This window comes from Pyrus communis, chromosome 14 (assembly GCF_041283825.1).
Source record: "Pyrus communis isolate YQ-2024b chromosome 14, ASM4128382v1, whole genome shotgun sequence".
Lineage (NCBI taxonomy): Eukaryota > Viridiplantae > Streptophyta > Magnoliopsida > Rosales > Rosaceae > Pyrus > Pyrus communis.
In genome coordinates this window covers 3,331,433-3,351,484 of record NC_142578.1, presented here as the reverse complement: position 1 = coordinate 3,351,484, position 20,052 = coordinate 3,331,433, and the positions used below count along the sequence as shown (strand labels likewise).

The window sequence follows — 20,052 nt, the reverse complement described above, 5'->3', positions numbered from 1 at the left end:
TAGTAAAAATTATTGAGTAACATTTCAACTATAGTATAATCAATCCTAGTTATGCACATGTTAGAAAGGATTGTAATGTGGACTGCACATGTTTTTTGACTACATGTGTTAGAAAACACCAAGTGGTCGTGGATTAGAATAATTTTGATTCTTTTGATACTCATTCCAAGTAAGTAAATATGCTATTATAAAATTGACGATGGTTTTATTTTTCACTTGTGTAATTTAGAAATCTGTTAGAAATATACATTCTCATCTAGGTTTGCATCAAATCTCATGTTCATTTGATTTCTGCACTACAACTTGAAGGGCATTGTTGTCCCCATCACCTTTGTACTTGTAATAGTAGTAATGGCTCCAAGAGCACACACTAAAAAGTATCCCAAACTAATGGCTCCAAGAGCAGCAATCAAGTAAAAGTAGTAATCCAGCCTCCCCTTGTTGAGATCTTCCGGCAGCCAATTCCCGGTCCCGGCCCCCTCAGTAGTCCGGTGAACTATGACAATTAACGCACTACTCAAGTAACTAGAATCAGCCAGTCCACAAAAGTAGATAGACCCTCCAATGCTTCTCATGTTTTCCGGGACTTGCTTGTAGTAGAACTCGACTTGGCCAACTGAGGTGAATGCTTCAGCAAGCCCCGTTAGTGTGAGCTGAGGGACCAGCCAAAAGCCGGACATGGATGAAATGTCACCCCTTGTCTGGATTCCTGGAATTGGTTTTGTTAGCGCTATAGTCCTTCGGTGTCCTTCTACAGATCCAGATACTAGCATGGCGATCACAGAGAGAAAAATGCCGATTCCAATTCTTTGCAGCAATGTGATGCCACCTTCTTTTCCCGTGAGCCTTTGGAGGAATGGGACAAGAAGGCGGTCGTAGATTGGTATCCATATGCTCATGGCCAGCATCAGGAAGACTGTGTAGGATGCAGCCGGGATTTGGAAGCTGGTTTTTCCGAGGCTTCGACTGGATTGAAGGGCTTGGAAGACAACAAAGGTTTGCTGCTGGACTATGGGAATATGGAATACGAGGGCTGCTGCCCATATTGGTAACACTCTCAGCAGGCATTTCACTTCTTCCACTTGCTGCATGCTGCAAAGTCTCCGCGGATCAGCTGCCGATCCATCCGGGTTCATTTTGTCTTCCGGCGTAAGAATTGCTGCCTTGTCAAGGCATCTGAGAAGTGACAATAAGATTCTTAAGAACTTACCTACACCTGGGATACTACCTCGTGGATTTCACATTTGAAATCCTTCGAGTCAAACTCAAAGACTTCAAAGAGTTTATGGACCGCCAACTAAAACCGCCTCTTCGAATTGATTCAAAGAGTTACCAATTTGAAATCCAAGAGCGTGCTCAAAACCGAAACCCCTAGAAGGCAATCAAAGAACATGATAAAAATGTATGTATATGCAGAAATTCTTTGTGCATGCACATGACGTCCGTTCTTTAATCTGTTCCAGATATGTGCATTATCTTTAACTTTGTATTTTAATCCAATCACCCGTTGCCAAGAAAAGTTAACAGTGCGCGATTGACTTAGAATAACACCACAATTAATGTCATTCCAGGCGTACTTAAGTTTCTTTCTTTCAAAAAGAAGGCATATAAAGTGCATGAAGTTATAACTAATTTACCTGAATTGATTTGTGTAAGGAAGCTTGGAGTTGATTGAATTGGGAGGCATGTACACATACATGAAGAGCCATGGCTGCTCTGGCTCTTTAGCCTTCAAGTGCCTTTTCGCAAAGGAAACCACCACGACCTGTGCTACACTCTTCATTGGACTACCAGAGGCATTCACTTTCACGTAGATTTTTGATCCCATGAAGAAGAGAACACATGATATCAACATTAAAATGGCTGGAATACCAAACCCTAGACCCCAACTTACATTTGACTGGACATATAAAATGAGGGTCAATGCTATCATCTGTGCGAAAGTGAAGGTGAACATGTACCAGTTGAAGAAGCAGTTGATTCCTCGTTTTCCGGACTCCGTTTTCGGGTCGAATTGGTCTGCCCCAAATGCCAAGTTACATGGCCTGATGCCTGCAGCTCCTACTGTTAGCATCCCAAAACCAGTTAGTAAAAATGCCATTTGACCAACTGTTGGCCCTTTACATGTTCCTCTCTCTTCTTGTTTGCACTGAGGAGGATGCAAGTTCTTGAATACTGCAGTAAAGTCCATCAGCAGCAGTCCCTAGATAAAGCAGCAAATTAATCATAGGATTAAGACACACACACACATATTGAGCTAATGAGTTATAAGGGGTCATGATGAGGTAAGAAACTTTGGAAGTGAAAATGAATCAAAGCTTATTTTTCGGGGAAATATGAACAAAAAAAATTAGTTACCAACTTTTAATCAAATATATAATCGGATGGATGTTAAACAGACAACAAGAGACACTAAAATATGGTTTAGAAACGGCTTATTGCTTAATTGTGTGTATGTTTTTGGAATTTTCATATGTTGAGCGTTGAAAATGAACCAAAGTAGCAAATAATAGTTTTGTAAGTGCCATAAAGGAAGTGATATCCGAATATCTCAGCATTTTATAATGATTGAGATAATTAAGTGTTGGAAATGCAAGCTCCGAGCGTTAAAATACATTTGGAGCCAAATAGTCAAAAAGGTAAGAAACCTTGAAATAGAAATTAATCAAAGCTTAATTTTTGAGAAAATATGCACTAATAGAACCGCTACAAACGTTTAATATAACTAGAATTAGATGGACGCTAAATAGACAATAAAAAGGCACTCAACGTTGGTTTATAATAGACTATTTAATATCTATTTGTGCATATTTCCCTAATATTTGTATGTTGGACAACGAAAATGAATCAAAGTAAAAATTGGTAGTTTTATAAATACCATAAAAGAAACGATCGACGAAAATCCCAACATCTTGTAACGACCGAAATAAGTGTCGGTAACGAAAGCTCCGAGCAAGGTTGCAAAGTTGGTGGTGCCACTGAAGATAGTAATAAGAGTTGCAGCTGTAATTCTCTTCAGGTTGAATACACTAGTAAGATAGACCAAGAGGTTGGCCAAGGTCCCAATGGCTCCTAGCTACTCAAATGTTTCATTTCCTGGAATTTTATGCAGATGGATTGCTCAAAAATAAGTGAAAAAAAAGAAGATAAATTCATGATTAAACAGAAGAGAAAAGGAAATTAATCTGATGGGAAGAGCATGAAACAAAAAGAGAGCAAAAAGTTGCACTCACCTATGACAAATGGCATTGCTTTCCATCCTCTGTATATAATTGGTTCTTCACCTGTAGAACCTCTCTTATTCTTCTCCAGGCTATCTATCTCATTGTTTTCCATGATTGCTCTCATGTTTTAAGAAAAAAGGAATCAAAACGAACTATATAATGGGGGAAGAAAACTTGACTACGTCATTCACATAGCACTTCTCATCATATTAAGAGACTTCTCACCGTATTAAGAGATTTAGTGTATTTGGTCTCATCCGACACTACGCTAGTCTCATTCGAGCTAGAACTACACTAGTCGAGCAGCTCTACCACATGCAGCCGAGCTACCTATCACGACTAGTTTGTATTTTACCGGATTAATCGATTGAGTAAGTGTCCTGTCTGTCTTTGGCAGTTATCCCGATTTGAGCAGTATTTACATATGCTTTCTGAGATTTGTTGGACCAACAAGTCGTTATGTGACTCTAAGTCCACTAGCTAATCTATATATGGTATGGTTAAATCGAATATTAGTCTCAAAATTAAATCTTGAAAGAAAGAAACTTCTATAAATATCATACACAATGTATATGTAATGCTGGATTATTGCTACATCTAATCCCTTAATTTTTCTTCCTGTGTTGTTGAAATCGGTTAACTTTGAATAAAGAATATTGCGATGCCAAACTTTTATTTTCACATGCGATATAGTAAATCCCCTCAAAAAGGAAAATAGAAGATGTAGTACGAGAAGGCTCATTCCAGTGGTTTCTACTAATCCTTGGCTTCAACCCCATCGTGTACCGTTGCAGGAAAGAGTGTTGAGAGTTGTCCCACATCGGTGAGGGATAATGTTTGCTATGTGCTTATATGGTCTTGGACTACTCCCCATATTACCAATTGATTTTATGGTGGAACCTCAATTTCATAAAAAAGTAGAACCCAACAAGATTCGACAAAGTTAGGAAAAGAAAAAAAAAAAAGCTTAGTTGAGGAGAAGTTGCTTACGTTTTGATGAATGCATACATTGGAATTTCCTACAATTTCAATGATAAAAGGTAAGGAAATTTTATAAACATCTCCCAAACCAAGATCTTATTTTTTATTTTTAGTCATTCCTTCCACGGTAATTACGGGTTCGTGTGATAGTTTCTTCGTAATTTTTTCAATGTGTTCTTAGTGTAACACTGTATGCAGCCACTTAGTACTACGGTCTAGTGATATTCTTCTTTACTTGTAAGTGAGAGGTCTTAGGTTTGATTATCGCCAAAGACAAATTTGAACCACAACACTGCATGCAGACCTCTACAGATAGGGCCGACCCCTATAAGAGGCTGCCGCATACCGCGGCTGTATGCTAGAATTTCACGACAAGGATTGTGGGCGCAGGAGGCACCGACTCACTGTCACTGATCATGAAACCCCAAGAGTACTTAGACCCTGTAGTAGTGACACTTTGGTGTTTCACTAGTCTTCTGTTTTATTGGGTGCAAGCAATTGTCTGTAACCCTAATTTCAATTTATCGTACTTGTTTCCAACCCTATAACCCTAATTGTAAATGATAGTAAAATAGAAGGGAAGCTAGCTGCAATTGTACTATCATGATTGGAAATTAATGTCTTGGTTTACATTACAAAACATCTAACAATCCATTAAACCACTATTTTTGCGATGATCTTGTTGACCCTAAAAACTATTACATGGCTCGCAGGTCGAGTACAAAGAGGTAACTATGTCTTTTTCATTCAACAACTTAGAATATATTGCCTGACAGATCTACTATTTAATTCTTGAGTTGATTGAACATGATAAATATCTGCGAAAAAAATAAATGAAAGTGTCATCTTTGTTCTTTTGACTCTCCATCTCTCTTGGGGTGCAATCGTGCATGTTGAATTGAAAATTCTGATCCCGACCAAAAAATTCCAATTGAAAAATTTCTAAATCCGAATATTTCGAAATAATAAAGATGGAAATTAACTGACTGTATCTAGAGATTACGAAAATTTCAAATTTCTCTCTTATCCAATAATTCAAGCTTATTATGATTTGATAAGTCATAAGTGCAGCCTGCAAAGAATATTCAAGGCATAAAGATGAGAATGTAGCGGGAAACATCAAACAATATTGGAATTGTGCAGATGTTTTTAATTGAAAAAAATAGTTTGAAACTAGTGAGCTGCCAATTTAGTCCCTGAATTATCACCTGAGTCTGAGTGAAATTAGGTCTCTAAACTATTTTTTTAAGAAAAACCAGTCATTGATTTATAAAAATCTACTAATCACATCCCTAATATTATATTCGAAGCTACTATATTCAAATTTTCGTCAATTTAAGTCACGTTACTTGCATGTTATACACATTGAAGGGTAGATTGATAATGTTATCATAAAGAAATAGTGCATTGAGTTGCCTTTGGAGCGTAAATTATACATTAAATTCGCAACCTGTATGAAATGGTAGGGGTTTATAGGTGAGAAAAGGACGATACTGCACTCTAAAGTGTGTCAAATGATTTAAGTTGAAAAATTGGATAAAATAGCTTTGATTATAATAGTAGGGATGAAATTAGCAATTTGTAATGAATTTAGAGACTTATTTTACTAAAAAAATAATTCAGGGACCTAATTTTCACGGAGGTGATAGTTCATGGACTAAATCAGCACTTCACAATTTTTTTTTATTCATCAATATATTTATACTAAGAGGCTGAAGGAATAAATTGGCTGCAAACTCGCGATTACAAGATTCGAACTAAAGACTTCTTACTTACAATGAAGAAGAATATCATATACTATAATACTAAGTGACTTAAAAGTTAAAACCACAAAATTTTCATTGGAATTGGAGAGCTTGTTCCGATTCTCTTCTATTCGTTTAAATGGAAAAATTAGAAAGAAAATTGTTTCTTTCAACAAATTCTAATATTATAAGAATAGAAAAGCAGTGGGATAAATATTTAAACTAAATTTTGTAAAACAATTGATGTGGACGTTGATGATTAGATTATTACTTAAGTGTTGATTAACGTGTTTATTTTATATTAGTAATACATCATTTTATTTGCAAATTTAGTTTAAAATTTTGGTGCATGTAGTATTACCCTTTTATTTTGATCTTCATATCCTATATGTTTGTTAGTGGTTACGTAGAAGATACTTTTAGGATCCGTTAGGAAAATGATTTTAGGAGGGCAAAATCATTTTTGTGAGTTCATGGAATCACTTACGTACAAGCACATGGTAGATAATTCTTTCCAAAAATAATTCTATCGATGACTCTTCTCGAGTCGTTTCCGAATAGGCCTTTAATGCTACAATCTTTAATTATGCGAATCTAGAATCTTAATTATCAGAAAGTTCCTCACAATATGCTCATATTTGATCATCATACTGCTGAAGAAGTGGATCCCACATCAACCGTACGATAAAATGCGAGTTTTCATCTCTAATATTATCGAGATCAATAAAATCTAACACCTAATAATAATAGATTAATTTGGTGATGAACCGTGCTCACCATACAAAATTTGTCACCTACCACTTCAACTAACTCTAGATTTTGAACTTTAATGATAATATTTCGATGTAGATGTTGAATTCTCATATCCTTTCGATTTTCTAAAAGGAAAACTAATGAAAAAGGCTTGAAAACTTTGAGCTTTAACGATAAAGACAAAATAAAGAATAAAGTGAATATTACCAGATTTGATTTTTTAGTATAAAAATATGATTTTTCGTTAAATTGAACAGTACCTACCGTGAACTTTTCGTTAAAACTCCATTTTCTAAAACCATAGGGATGAGTGACATGGGTCAACTGTTGCGTCATGCAATATGGTTTCCCTTTCTTTTTGTTAGCCAGATATTTATAAATAATATATATATATATATATGTATATTTGTAGCTTGAATTATTAGTCCATATTTCCCACTTGTGGTATATGTGCACTGGATGATCGGCATTGAGCTTTCATTTTCTTCAAAAATGGAGTTGCTCTCTTGGTTTGCGTTTTGGACTTGGAGATGGAGACAGCTTAATTATTTGATCTCTTGTGATTCTGATCAACCTCATTATACCAAAACAGCAAACACGTGTTGCAATTGTAAAATTTTCTTTTGGTATACTGTAAGAAATTTTTGCGTGCAACCAAATTCATGCTCCTTTAAAATAACCGTACATAAGAGGAGTAAAGTAAAATTGTAACAGAAAAAATTTTGCACTTGTTTCTTGCATGATTTCCCTAATCGAGACCACGATTTTGTAGCTAGCTGGCTACGTTTGATCTTAGTCTATCAAACAAGATGTTTCTCAGATTGCATATTCTCCATCCCAATTTCTGAGGCACTTCCACCACTTCCTTTGTACTTAAACCACCTAGCAAGTACTACGAAATAGACAAGATTCAAAACCTCCAATACAACCACCACATAATAAAAGTAATCCAATCTCCCCTTGTTAAGATCTTCAGGCAGCCAATCACTGGTATGGTGAACTATGGACACCAAAAAACTACTCAGGTAATTGGACATTGCCATCCCTACAAACAAAAATGAACCCCCAATGCTTCTCATGTTTTCTGGGAATTGCTTGTAATAAAACTCCACTTGGCCAATTACTGTGCAAGCCTCAGAAAGTCCGATTAGTGACAACTGAGGGACGAACCAAAATCCGGACATCGAAGAAATTGCACCCCTTCTTTCCTCCATTCCAATGGGATTAGAGAGAGCCAAGCTTCTTCTCTTCTCTTCAACTAGGCCAGACACTAGCATGGTTATTATAGCAAGAACCATGCCAATGCCCATCTTTTGTAGTACTGTGATGCCCCCTTCTTTTCCTGTAATTTTTCTCAATTTTGGGACTAAGAGTCTGTCATAGATTGGTATCCAGAGTGTGAGGGCAAGCATGGTGAATATTGTGTAAGACGCAGCGGGGATCTTGAAGCCGGTGTTGCCAAGGTGCCTGTCGGATTGCAGTGCTTGGAAGACTGTATAAGTTTGTTGTTGCACATGGGTAACATAGTATATAACTTGTGAGATCCAAATGGGAACCACTCTCACCAAGCACTTAATTTCTTCCACTTGCTGCATACTGCAAAGTCCCCATGGATTTGCTGCTGACCCATCCGGGTTGATTTTGTCTTCATTGGTCATGATTGCAGCTTTGTTAAGGATTCTGGAAAATTAGTAGTGTTAACTTTTTGGTTAGTCAAATATGTCAATTATGAATTGGTTTGACTATGGGGCTGATCCAGATAAAGACTTTATGATGAGGCTGATGCTGATTCAATTATTGTATCAAATCATTGTCTTGTCTTGGTTGACAGGCCGAGTTGTAAAGGAAATGATTGATTGCTACAGATATCAATCTACAATACTTAAGGGATTGTTGATATTATCAAATACAAAGTGAATATCAACAATGTATTTGGTACTGTAAATTCACAAACTTTACTAAAAATTTTCAAGTAAAAATTAAAAGGGAACAAGACATTCTAATCAAGAGGAAATCTAAAGCAACTAATGAGTCATTATAGTTAAGTTACCTGAATTGATCAGTGTAAGGAATCTTGGAGTTGATAGAGCTTTTCGGGACGTAGTTAAAAAGTGAAATCCCTGGTTGCTCCGGTAATTGCAGTCCTCTCTTCTTGACTGCAGCAACTGTGACCCTCACTGCAGTTGTGAATGGACTACCATCTGGTTTCACTATCATATAAATTTTTGTACCCATGAAGAATAGTGCACATGACAAGAACATGAGAAACGTAGGAATTCCCAACCCCCAAGCCCAGCTCACGTTCGATTGCACGTAGACGATGATTGTCAAAGAAACCATCATGGCAAAAGTGAAGGTGAAGTAGTACCAGTTGAAAAAGCTGTTGGTAGCCTTCTTCCCTGATTCAGTATTGGGATCAAATTGGTCTGCACCAAAGGCTAAGTTACAAGGCCTAATGCCACCAGCTCCGACAACTAGTAGACCGAGTCCGCTTAGTAAAAACGCCATTTGCCATGGTGTTGGACCAATGCATGGGCCACTTTTTCCATCTGCTTCACAGCTTGGAGGATGCAGATTTGCAACCGCCGCTGTTAGGGTTAGTATGAGCATCCCCTACAGAAAATAATCCGTTGCGACGAAAAAACAATCAGACGTAGTTCTAGTTGCAATTTTTTCATGTAATGGAAATTAGTGCAACCAGAATTATACCAAGAAGGAAGCAACTGAAGCAAATCCGAGGGTTTTGTAGCGGCCGAAATAGGTGTCACTGAGGAAGGCTCCCGGCAAGGTGGCAAAGTTGGTGGTGCCATTGAAGACATTGACAAGAGTTGTAGCTGTGATGCTTTTCATGTTGAACACTGTGGTCAGATAGACCAAAAGGTTCGATGAAGTTCCTATGGTTCCTAGCTTCTCAAAGGTTTCATTTCCTGCAATTTAATTTTTACATATTGAGCACTTACGAAAAAAATCTTCAACAAAACAAAAAAAAAAACGGAAATTAATTAATTCACTACTATTTCTTATACCTATAACAAAGGGCATGGCTTTGATGCCACGGTACTTGATCTCAGACTCATCTTTTGTAACAGCCTCCTCGTAATTCTTCGCCATTCTACTTGCAACTTTAAGCACTTTCTCTCCCTCCTCTCTTTGTACAGCTACTGGCCGTCACTTCTGCAATTTTGGGTTCAGGCAACGGTTTTTCTCCGTTGCCTATTTTATTTTGTATAAAAATCGAAGTATTGGCAGGTGATAACTATCGTTAGAGAACGACTAAATCTGCTAAATAAATTGATAGATTTCTGAATGAGCTTCCACATATTTAAACTCTCCTTCTTGATAGGAGGAGGATGAGTCATCACTCTGCCCTCTCTCAATTATTATATTTGTCAGGTTCTTACATTTTTTGGTCGGTTAACAACTGGACCATGGATGCATTATAGAGTAGCCAATCTTGACTCTACTGCCGCAATTGTGAGAGGATGTAAAGATTGTCTACAAGTGATCCAGGTCATTGGGTTAAAATGGTTTACTTATTAGGCTTAAAAATTCGTCATTCATGAAAGGACATGTGAGTGAAGATCGTTTCACATCAGAGAGTTAACAAATTAATCTTGCAAAAGCTTATAACTAATAAAGAGTTGAGTCACTTACCCTATTACCAATTAATTTTTGAGGCGAGACCTTAACTTATTTAAGCAAGTATTATTTGTAAGGGCGATGACGTTGAGAATTTGAACTCTGTTCTGGTGTGCTTGATTTCCAGCCTTTCGTTTTTCTCTGTCTGCTCATGTGAATGCGTCCTTACAGATTAATGTGTGAATTCTCAACCAAGCTCATTGCAGGAAGAAGCCAAACTCAGGTCACTCTCAGTCACACTCTTGTCAATTTGTATGATTCATGTGTAACAGTTAACATGTATTTTCTTGTATGTTCAATGAAGTAGAAAAGCATGAAGAGAAAAGATTTATGTTTCTACGAGGAAAAATAATATGCGTTACGAAAAGGTTTTGCGATTTTTAACTCAATCTCTTTGACAACAGATTTTTACTTAAACCTTACGCAGAAATATGAGTCGACTTTCATTGTAGTTGGTGTTGACCTGAGTAATGTAATAATTACGTGTAAATAGGATTTGTTTCCTACAACGACTTATTTTCTTTTTGAATTAGGTTATATGATTTATTACACTCTTTTCTTACAAGTTTTTTACCTAAAGAAAGAATAATACATACTAGAAAATCAGCAGGCCCATTAAGCGGCAAGGGCAGCTAGCTGACCCTACCAACTTTGCTGAATTTTTATGGATGATTTGAATGCTGCTCTTTTAAAGGTTGGAAATATCATTCGTACATACTCCTTCAACCGCTTGATAAAATCCTTCATAGAGGAGTTGTTCTTTCTTATTATTATTTTTAAAAAATATTACCTGGTCAGAACGACATCATCTTAGGTTAGGTTACTTTATATAAAAAATCAAACGGACAATCATTAGTTAAAATAAAAATACAAAAGTAGACATGTAGGCTGCAGCAAACCCCAAATTCAATTTCAAGTTCAATTCTCAAGAGAGTAGGATTCTTTTCTCTTTTTTTTTTTCCTTTCTCTTTCCTCTCTTCCGATTTGAATGGTTACGATTAAGCCACATCAACATCTAATATTAATTATTTTTTTTATAGAAATATAAAGACAAAATAGAGAATGTAAGAGGAGGAGATGAAAAGAGAACGGAGTAGGGTGGTAAGAGTTTCGGCATTGGCAATTGAGTTAATTTGGTGGGATTGGGATTTGAGAATGCACTATGATTCTCTCCCTTCCTCTCTTACATTGTCTATTTTATCTTTGTATTTCTATAAAAATGATGACGTGGTTTAATTGTGACCATTCAAATAAGAGAGAAGGGGAGGGAAGGAAAAAAAAGAGAAGAAAGAATCGTACTCCTTGAAAGGGACACAATAAGAAGCGTGCATATATATTCAATACACTCTTATCTGAAGCCTTGAAACTTCTATCCACCCACCCCACACTTGAATATAATAACAAATTAAGTTTGTGAAGCGTGGGCTATCCGTGTTAGAAATCAAATAATCCATCAATGAAATGAAAGGATGAAATTGGTTTTTGACTGCACTAGCCACAAGTGTGTGGTTTCCGTTACATCTTTGCAACTGGACATGAGCTAGACACATATGATGCGTTCATACTACTATTTGTCTTGATTGACATTTTTATCTGGAACTTGTTTTTGAGTGTTAAATAAACAAATGATTTGCATGTTAAAAACGTGAAGGTTTTTGAGTGTGACAATGAATCTATTACGTGATGTTATTAATTAATTCACGTGTTATAATATAAATGAACGATATGATTGATATTTCATGAACTATATAGTTTTAATAAATAAGTACACGTGTTGTAGAATTAGAGTATTGGTGACAACACAAGACAGTGCAACAATTGATTGTATCAAAGAAAAAAGAATGAGGGCCAAGTAATGTCATGTGTCTCCAACCCTCCCTAGTCAGCTCTCTCTAGTACTGTCTAATTTTATGTATATACTTTCAAAAACAGAATAGCATCAATAAATTATATCCATTTCCACGTACGAAATTCTTAACAAAAAAAATAGCACAAATAACATAATTATATGTGTCCATCTCCATCTATGCATGAGTTCCCAACCCCTTCTCCTCATCCGTCGATTCACGTTCCACCAGGTCTCTTGAGCCACTCGGATTCTCCGGCTGCATCTCCCTTCTCCCTTTTCCAAACCTTCCAACCGTTACGTAATGTCGAGCAAAGAAATTGAAATACGCAAGGTTAACAACTCCGAGGCCAGCAATGATGTAGTAGTAGTAGTCCAGCTTATTCTTGTTAAGGTCATGACCGCCGAGCCAGGGCGTTTCCCCCTTCTTTTGGGTTGCCTTGTGGACTATATTGACTATCAAAGAGCCAAGATAACTCGAAACCGATAAGCTGAGGAAGAAGACTGCCCCGGCAATAGTCCTCATACTCTCCGGCATTTGCATGGTGAAAAACTCCATTATGGAAACAGCCGCAAAGGCCTCGGTCAACCCTGATAAGACAAACTGTGGCAAGAGTAGGCCAAAGCTCACGGATGAAATGAATGATCCGTGTTTCAAAGCAGTTTTCCGACGGTGCTCTTCAACGATCCCAGATACCAACATGGACAGAATGGACAGCACAATGCCAGTGTTGATCCTCTGTTGCATCGTCAGTCTTTTGTCCCTACCGCTCCTTCTTTGGGCCAGCGGGAGGTAAATTTGCTCGTAGATGAAGATCCACGTTGCGAGTGCAAGCATTGCTATGATATTCATCCATCCGGGTGCGAATTTGAAATGCGGTCCCATGGATCTGTCCGTTTGCAATATTTGTAAGACCCCGAAAGTGTTATGTTGGTCCATGCACATGAAAGTCCCGATTGCTGTAACCCAAACTGGAAGAATTGCCACTAAGCACTTCAGTTGTTCAACTTGTTGGAGGCTACACAGCCTCCAACTGCTCCTAGGCTTGCCTTGATTGTCCAATTCATTCGGGTTAGTTATTATAGCAGCTCTGTCAAGGAACCTGAAGCGATTAGTGTGAGGGAGCTTCAAGATCGTATATGACTGATCAGATGCATTTTTCAGTGGAGGATCATAAAATGAGTGCTCAGAAGCCAGTGAAACCGTAACTCTTGATTTTCGACAGGCAGCTGTGATGACCTTGGCTATGTCCAAAAAAATGCTCCCTTGAGGCTTCAAGTAAATGTAAGTGTGGCGGCCGACCAAGAAAATGGTGATAGAGGAAGCAAGGCAGGCAGTGGGAATGACAAACCCTATGACCCAACTGATATTGGTCTGGATGTACACAACTCCGGTGAGGGCCACAACTAGAGCCAGTGTGAAAGAGAAATACCACCAATTGAAAAAGCTTTGGAGTTGCGCCATTCCTTTCGCTGTCCTGGTGTCAAATTGGTCAGCACCAAAGGCAATGTTGCAGGGCCTGATGCAACCTGCTCCTAGGGAGAGCAGTAGAAGAGCAATGTAGAGGAAGGCCAGCTGCCAAGGTTGGGGCTGAGGGCAATGTTGGGTGTCTTTGCAGGTGGAGGGTCTTAACTTATCTATAGATGCAGTAAGGGTCATGGCTCCCATACCCTGAAATAAAATGATAAAGTGTAAAGAAAAATTTGCAACCATGCGTACAAAATCATCATTTTCCTGGATTACATGATACTGTACTACCAAAAGGAAAAACCTAAGAAGATGGAGAATATATATGCAGGGGACAGGCATGAGAAATAATTACAATGCACAATTGAATTGTTATAGCGAAATATGCATAAATAGAACTAGTTACAAACGTTTAATAAAATAGATAATGGGACACACTAAACAGATGATAAGCCATATATAAAATGGGTTTGGTTCTATATTGAAAGTTTGTAGCCGGTTTGTATGTGTGCACATTTCCCATTCTTCTAAGCATATAAGAGATCGGTTAATTATTTCACTTCAATGTTAGTTATGCTTGACTGAAATTCCAAATAATGGATTAGATGAAATTGATGATTAATCTAGTGAGACAGAACTTCTAATTGGAAAAGAGACAGATGAATCATAATTATTACCAGGAGAGATGACATGGATCCAACGAGGAGGGTACTAAATCTGCCCAGATAAGCATCAGACACAAAAGCACCTGCTAGTGTTACAACATTCGATGTACCATTCCATATATTAACCACATTTACCACGAATATTCCATTTAAGTTGTATCTTGTACTCAAGTACACTGTGATGTTGGCTATCAAACTCATCGAAGCCAACTTCTCGAACGATTCATTCCCTTCAAATTAATCAACCAACGAAATAAAATTAACGAAATGGCAAACCAAAACCCCATCAGAAATCACATGAAAGAAAAAATTCAATACAAGATTATAAGATGAATGATATTGTGTACCAAGAATGTATTTGATAGCTCTCCATCCTCCTTTAGGGTTTGGAGGGGGCACTTGCTCTAATGGTGAAGAATCATTCTCATTCTCCATCTCTCCCTCTTTCTCTTTCTCTCTATTTTTCCCTCGCTGCTCACTTTCTCTGAAACCACATTGCATCTTTTTGTTTTATTATTTATTAGAGCTTAGTTTATCTTAGTTAGGTAGTGTAATCAAAATTAGGATATAGATAAGTATCTAAGATTTGATTCTATCGGCTTACCCGGACTCAGCCCAAGATACGAAATCGGTTAGAATTTAATTAAGTAAAAAATTTGAAACTTTAGTCTTCAAGTGTTGACTTAGTTATGGTGGGAATGGATGACTGGTGAGAGAAATGTGGAGCAGCTTGTTATGGGTGTGATGACTTGTGAGTTATGAACACTGACTTCGATTCTATGTTTACGTTCATTACGTACCCAAACAAACTCCAGTACAACACATGTGCAATGTTCTTCTTATCCTAAGCCTTAAGTTTCTCCCAACCTTAACTGTGTATTCAACGCCAAACCTACGTGTTGCATAACGAGAACTTACCTGATCACTTTGGCTGTGATTTAGGCTTTTTAGCGATTGTTTACCGAATTTATTGAAATAATAAAACACAAAAAAAAAAAAAAAAGCTTAATGTTGTGGTATAAATTTAGAGAGGGAGGAACGGCTATAGAGTAGAAAGGGCTTGAAGAATTGTATGATAACATTTGTCATCTCTTGGGCCTGTATTTATTCTAGTAAGAAAGAGTAACTTGCTTTTCAAGTAATACAAACGTTAAAAGGAAAGATTTTCAGTTTTTTAACGGTTTGTTTGATGACCATAATAAAACTCGTAGCATTTTGATCATGTTGAGTTTGTTTGATGACCATCTCAGTTTTTTACTTTTTAAACAAAATGAAAATTAAAACCCAAATTAAGAAAAGCTACTTTTGTGAGTTTTTTAAATTTAGCTTGATTTTAGTTTTTAGAGTTCATTTTAAAGAAACCTGAAAACTATATCAAACAAGTTTTCAGAAAAAAAGTGAAAAGTGAAAAAAAAAAAAAAAAAGATTATTGAACTGCCGCTAAATTAATAACCGCTGTATATATCAAGTACATATGATGAAATTAAAAAAAAAAAAAAATAGTCATATTAATTCTCACTATTGACTAACATTATGTTTGGATAAGGGAAATAAATATGAAATTTTGGTAAAAGTTTGACAGGCACCAATTCTCTTGTTTAGATTCATAAACATAGAAATTTAGAATTTCCGCGTGGAAAAAAAACTTGGAATTTGGAACCTCCAAATCCCAAGTTTAAATTCCATGTAAATATGCGTTATTTCTCAATTTCTATGATTGAGAGTTTAAAAATAACAAATTCCGTATTCAATTCCATTGTTCTTTTAGATTAACTAAACAAGATTACAAATTCTAGAATATAAAATCTCGTCCTTTCAATTTCCGTCATTTGTAATTTCCTTAATAATCTTAAATTTCTTTACCCAAACATAAGTGTAATAGAATTGATAACTTGTTTAGCAGAGCTCTGAAAGGAATTAGAGCTCACCCATACAAACATTCCTGGAATGGCTTTTCGTCATGCTTGTCAGATTTATCTTAATTTCAAGTTTCAATCTGAAATCCTAATTATGGTTTCTAAACAATTATATAATCTCGGATTACACATATTTATGAATGTGAATGAATTTCTAATGTAGAGAGAACAGCGATGGAATCAGAATTTCTTATAAAAGGGCCTCGTACTAATATTAGAAAAAAAAAAGTTGGAGCTCATACAATACACCAAACCACTAACTGAAAACATTTATATCCACTACAACCATGGTTGTCCTCCATTTTCGTAAAGATAGACAGAGAAATAAAATCCCCGTTATCAAAGTACACATCTACAAATGAATAAAGAGATTCACAAAATTTTGGTTAATCCTCGTTCCTATTCGCTAGGGGGAAAACACATCTTAAGATTTTATATAAATTGTTTGTGTAAATCACCTAAACTAACTAACTATATCATACAAAATATTTTTTAGACAATTCTGTTGGATAGGATTTGGACTCTTGTGTTGTTATCATGTATTAGGATATTAATCCTCTCTGTTGTAGGCTTTATCTCTTAGGATATTGATCTCTAAGTTTCCTGAATTACAATTGAATCAGTTTTTACAATTTCTTTCCAGATATCTGTTGAGATGAATGCTATGAACTAATTAATCTAAGGGAAGTTTTATTTAAAGCCATGTAATATCTTTTTACACCCAACTTAAAATTTTAAATGTTAATTGTCTATTTTACCCTATTGCATAATTACTATTAAGTACAAAATGAAATTAATAATAAAACTCGAATTTATCAATAAACCGCAAACACTATAATTAAACCTTACGATCATTCTTTGTTTATCCTACGTTCATTCCGGCTAAAACTCTAATAGCTCTCATAGAGAAAAATAAGTTTTTCTATTGATGGATGGTGATTTTGAAGTTTTGAATCCTCCAACCAAGGTATGACTCAATTTATGAATTTTTTGTTCGTTTGATTTCAATTTTTTAGAGTTTAGAAGATGAGTATTTGGTCTTAATTTTTTTCTTTTTCCAATCAATCCTGTATAATTTGTTTATCTTTTTACAACAACAAATTGCTATAGTTGGTCTCCCGATCTCCCGTCCAGCTGCATCCCAAAAAACCAAAAGGACTTGCAGCTATTGCAAGGACCTTGGATTCCGTTTGCTTCTCCTGTTTTTATATTATTATTTTTTTTCTTCTCTGTCGGTGTAGTCTGACTACACCCCAAAATCATGGCATCGCTATTGGTAACTTTAAATTGATTGATGACTTTGTGCATTGTGGGTACATTTGTGTGAAGGTTACCCTATGCCACCAGTTTCTACCATGTGGCACAAAAAGAGTCAAATGAGCAATGATATTAGAGTGAAAAACTTGTACTCAAAATACCCGGGGCGTGTGGATCAATTTAAACAACTTCGAGGGCTAGAGAATGTAGTCACTAATGATGTTGTGGATTTGAAGATGATTAAAACATCGAAGCATTTCTCGACACCCATGGACCTCAATTTGTGTATCATACCGGCCTCACAAAGCTCTGAGGTGTATCCATGTAGGAGTTTTGTGTGTTCAAGAAGCTCCGGTGATCGGGCATTAATTTCTAACAATTTTAAGTTTATTGGCATCTGTGATTTTTGTAATCTCATTCATTAATACAAGTATCAATTCAAATTTTCCACAGTGACTTACAAATAACATCTCATTTGATTTTCATTGCTGCCAAATATCACAGTAGTTTGCCTAACAGGGCATAATTGCCCTTTTACTTGGGGAATTACCATTACAAACACGCCCAACGGCATTATTTATAAACAGCTTTGATTATGCAAAAACTACTACTTGCTAACCTTGTTTTGTGGAGATATGATGGACATGAACATAGGATTTAAAAAACAGGCAGCTAAAAAGGAGAGAGCTTTTGAGGCTTTAAAGTAGTTTGAGAGTTTTGTCAATATGCTTCTCGGGCTGGAACTGGTTGTTATGGATAAGTTGAACCACCCCATTCTTATCTAGAACATATGTCTGTCTCCCTGGCAATGCCCCAAACAGATCTGACGGTACTCCCCATTCTTTCCTCACCTTGTTACCCTCATGGCTGAGTAATGTGAACGGAAGTCTGTACTTCATTGCAAAATCCTACAAACATTTCCATTCGTAATCAACTTTGAGCATTGATTTGTAGTGGTTAATTATGCATACAAAGCATAAAAAAACAAGTGTTGAATAAACTACTAGAGAGAACGAACATTCGCGATTTATAATTCTTAGCTCACGTATTAGCAGCTTAAGTTTTTTATTACATTGAAAAACCAACAAATTTATCCTTACATCTGTTGAAGAATCAATGAGCTTATTTGGCAGTAACTATTCAGTAGTCAAGTGGCACAGCCTGTTGCAGCAGCTTCTGAGTTAAAAATCTAATGGGTGTAAAAATAAATCCACATATTGAATTGGGTTTATGGGGGTATATTAGGTATTAAATTTAGATTTAAAGAGATATTAATAGTTTAGTTAAAAATCAAATGGGTGCAATGAGTAAATTAGGTGTATAAATAGGTTAGATAGGTTTAAATAAAATTTCTCTTAATCTAATAGTTATATATACATATGTCAGCTTTTTTTTTTTTTGGTCAAACGATAGTTTTTGTTAGATTAGATGTTAGATTAGCCACCGACAAAGTTCGAGCCTACGCTGTCATGCAAAAACTCTTTTCCATCACTGTGGTAAATGACCACTTGCACTTATGTTAGCTATTCAGTAAATGGCTATATATGCCTCTACTTCTCTTGTATCAATGTGGGCCATATATTATCTTGCCAAATACCCTAAACTCGAAAAGCTTTAGGTAAGTGCATAAGATTCCATATTAATTAATTATATCAAACTTAAAAGATTAAATGAATCATCCTCATTAAGTTTTATTATCTTGAGGTTCTCAGTGGAATTATACACCGGAGGATAATATAGTTGTAAGTCAGAACAAGAAAGGAGATTTGATTACATTTGAAGATATTTTGAAAATGAAATACACAAACAAGGTATTGTCTACAAATTAATGTTAAACATTTTATTGTTTACATTGTTGCTTTCCCTTTTTTTTTTAATCCACTGAGTCAGGTTTCAAATCCTTTCCTCTTTTTTTCTTTTTCTAGCTCAAAATAGTAATATTGCATGTAATTAAAAAAAAAGAAAAAAAGAAACAAAAAGCTAGTATGTGTCTTGCCTAGCATTCATATTGTTACAAACAAATTTTAAATCTCAAGCCAAACCTTTTGTATTTACATATATATAGGTGGTGGAACAAACAGTAAGAATGGCCAGCGCTGCAGCATTTCTTTTCCGGAAAGCTAACATGGAAGCTGAGTATAAATGTACAACTAATCCATTGTTCAAGTGCATGTTTGAGTTCTTGCTGCAATTCCTTTTAAAGCTCTAGCAAATTAAAGTTACATGCATGCTTATGTAAAGTGTGTTCTAAATAGACGACTAATTAGACCATGTTTGTAATCAAGTTAGTGGTAGTTTTAAATTCCTGCAGTTCACAAAATACCCAAGGGTTGGACTGTGATTCGTTGGATCCGATATCTCCACACAAATCCTGAGAATTTTGATGATCCTATGTGCTTTAATCCAAATAGATGGAGTGTAAGACTATGAATATTCTTGCATGACTCAATTATATATGAACTATTAAAAGATATTAAGAAGAAAATATATTTTCACAATTTTTCAGGAATCAGCTAAGCCTGGAACTTACCAAGTTTTCTTATGGTGGATCTTAAATT

The 20,052-nt window shown here is 36.0% G+C and overlaps 2 protein-coding genes and 1 pseudogene across 3 annotated transcripts; all 3 read right to left on the bottom strand.

Annotated features, from left to right (window-relative positions):
* Window positions 1-170: 170 nt before the first annotated feature.
* LOC137712706 (protein NRT1/ PTR FAMILY 2.9-like) lies at window positions 171-3,348 on the bottom strand (annotated as a pseudogene). Its single transcript, XR_015955939.1, has 4 exons — window positions 3,234-3,348; window positions 2,879-3,096; window positions 1,638-2,203; window positions 171-1,176 (listed from the first exon to the last, which is right to left on the bottom strand). The product of XR_015955939.1 is annotated as a protein NRT1/ PTR FAMILY 2.9-like (transcript).
* Window positions 3,349-7,344: 3,996 nt separating this feature from the next.
* On the bottom strand, window positions 7,345-10,091 carry LOC137712677 (protein NRT1/ PTR FAMILY 2.11). The gene is made up of 4 exons (XM_068451807.2): window positions 9,730-10,091; window positions 9,413-9,630; window positions 8,754-9,316; window positions 7,345-8,383 (listed from the first exon to the last, which is right to left on the bottom strand). Exons 1-4 carry the CDS (start codon window positions 9,812-9,814, stop codon window positions 7,504-7,506), a joined length of 1,746 nt encoding a protein of 581 aa, XP_068307908.1. The 5' UTR covers window positions 9,815-10,091; the 3' UTR covers window positions 7,345-7,503.
* Window positions 10,092-12,165: 2,074 nt separating this feature from the next.
* LOC137712457 (protein NRT1/ PTR FAMILY 2.8-like) lies at window positions 12,166-14,834 on the bottom strand. Its single transcript, XM_088684665.1, has 3 exons — window positions 14,669-14,834; window positions 14,334-14,551; window positions 12,166-13,860 (listed from the first exon to the last, which is right to left on the bottom strand). Exons 1-3 carry the CDS (start codon window positions 14,820-14,822, stop codon window positions 12,367-12,369), a joined length of 1,866 nt encoding a protein of 621 aa, XP_088540791.1. The 5' UTR covers window positions 14,823-14,834; the 3' UTR covers window positions 12,166-12,366.
* Between the last annotated feature and the right edge of the window lie 5,218 nt (window positions 14,835-20,052).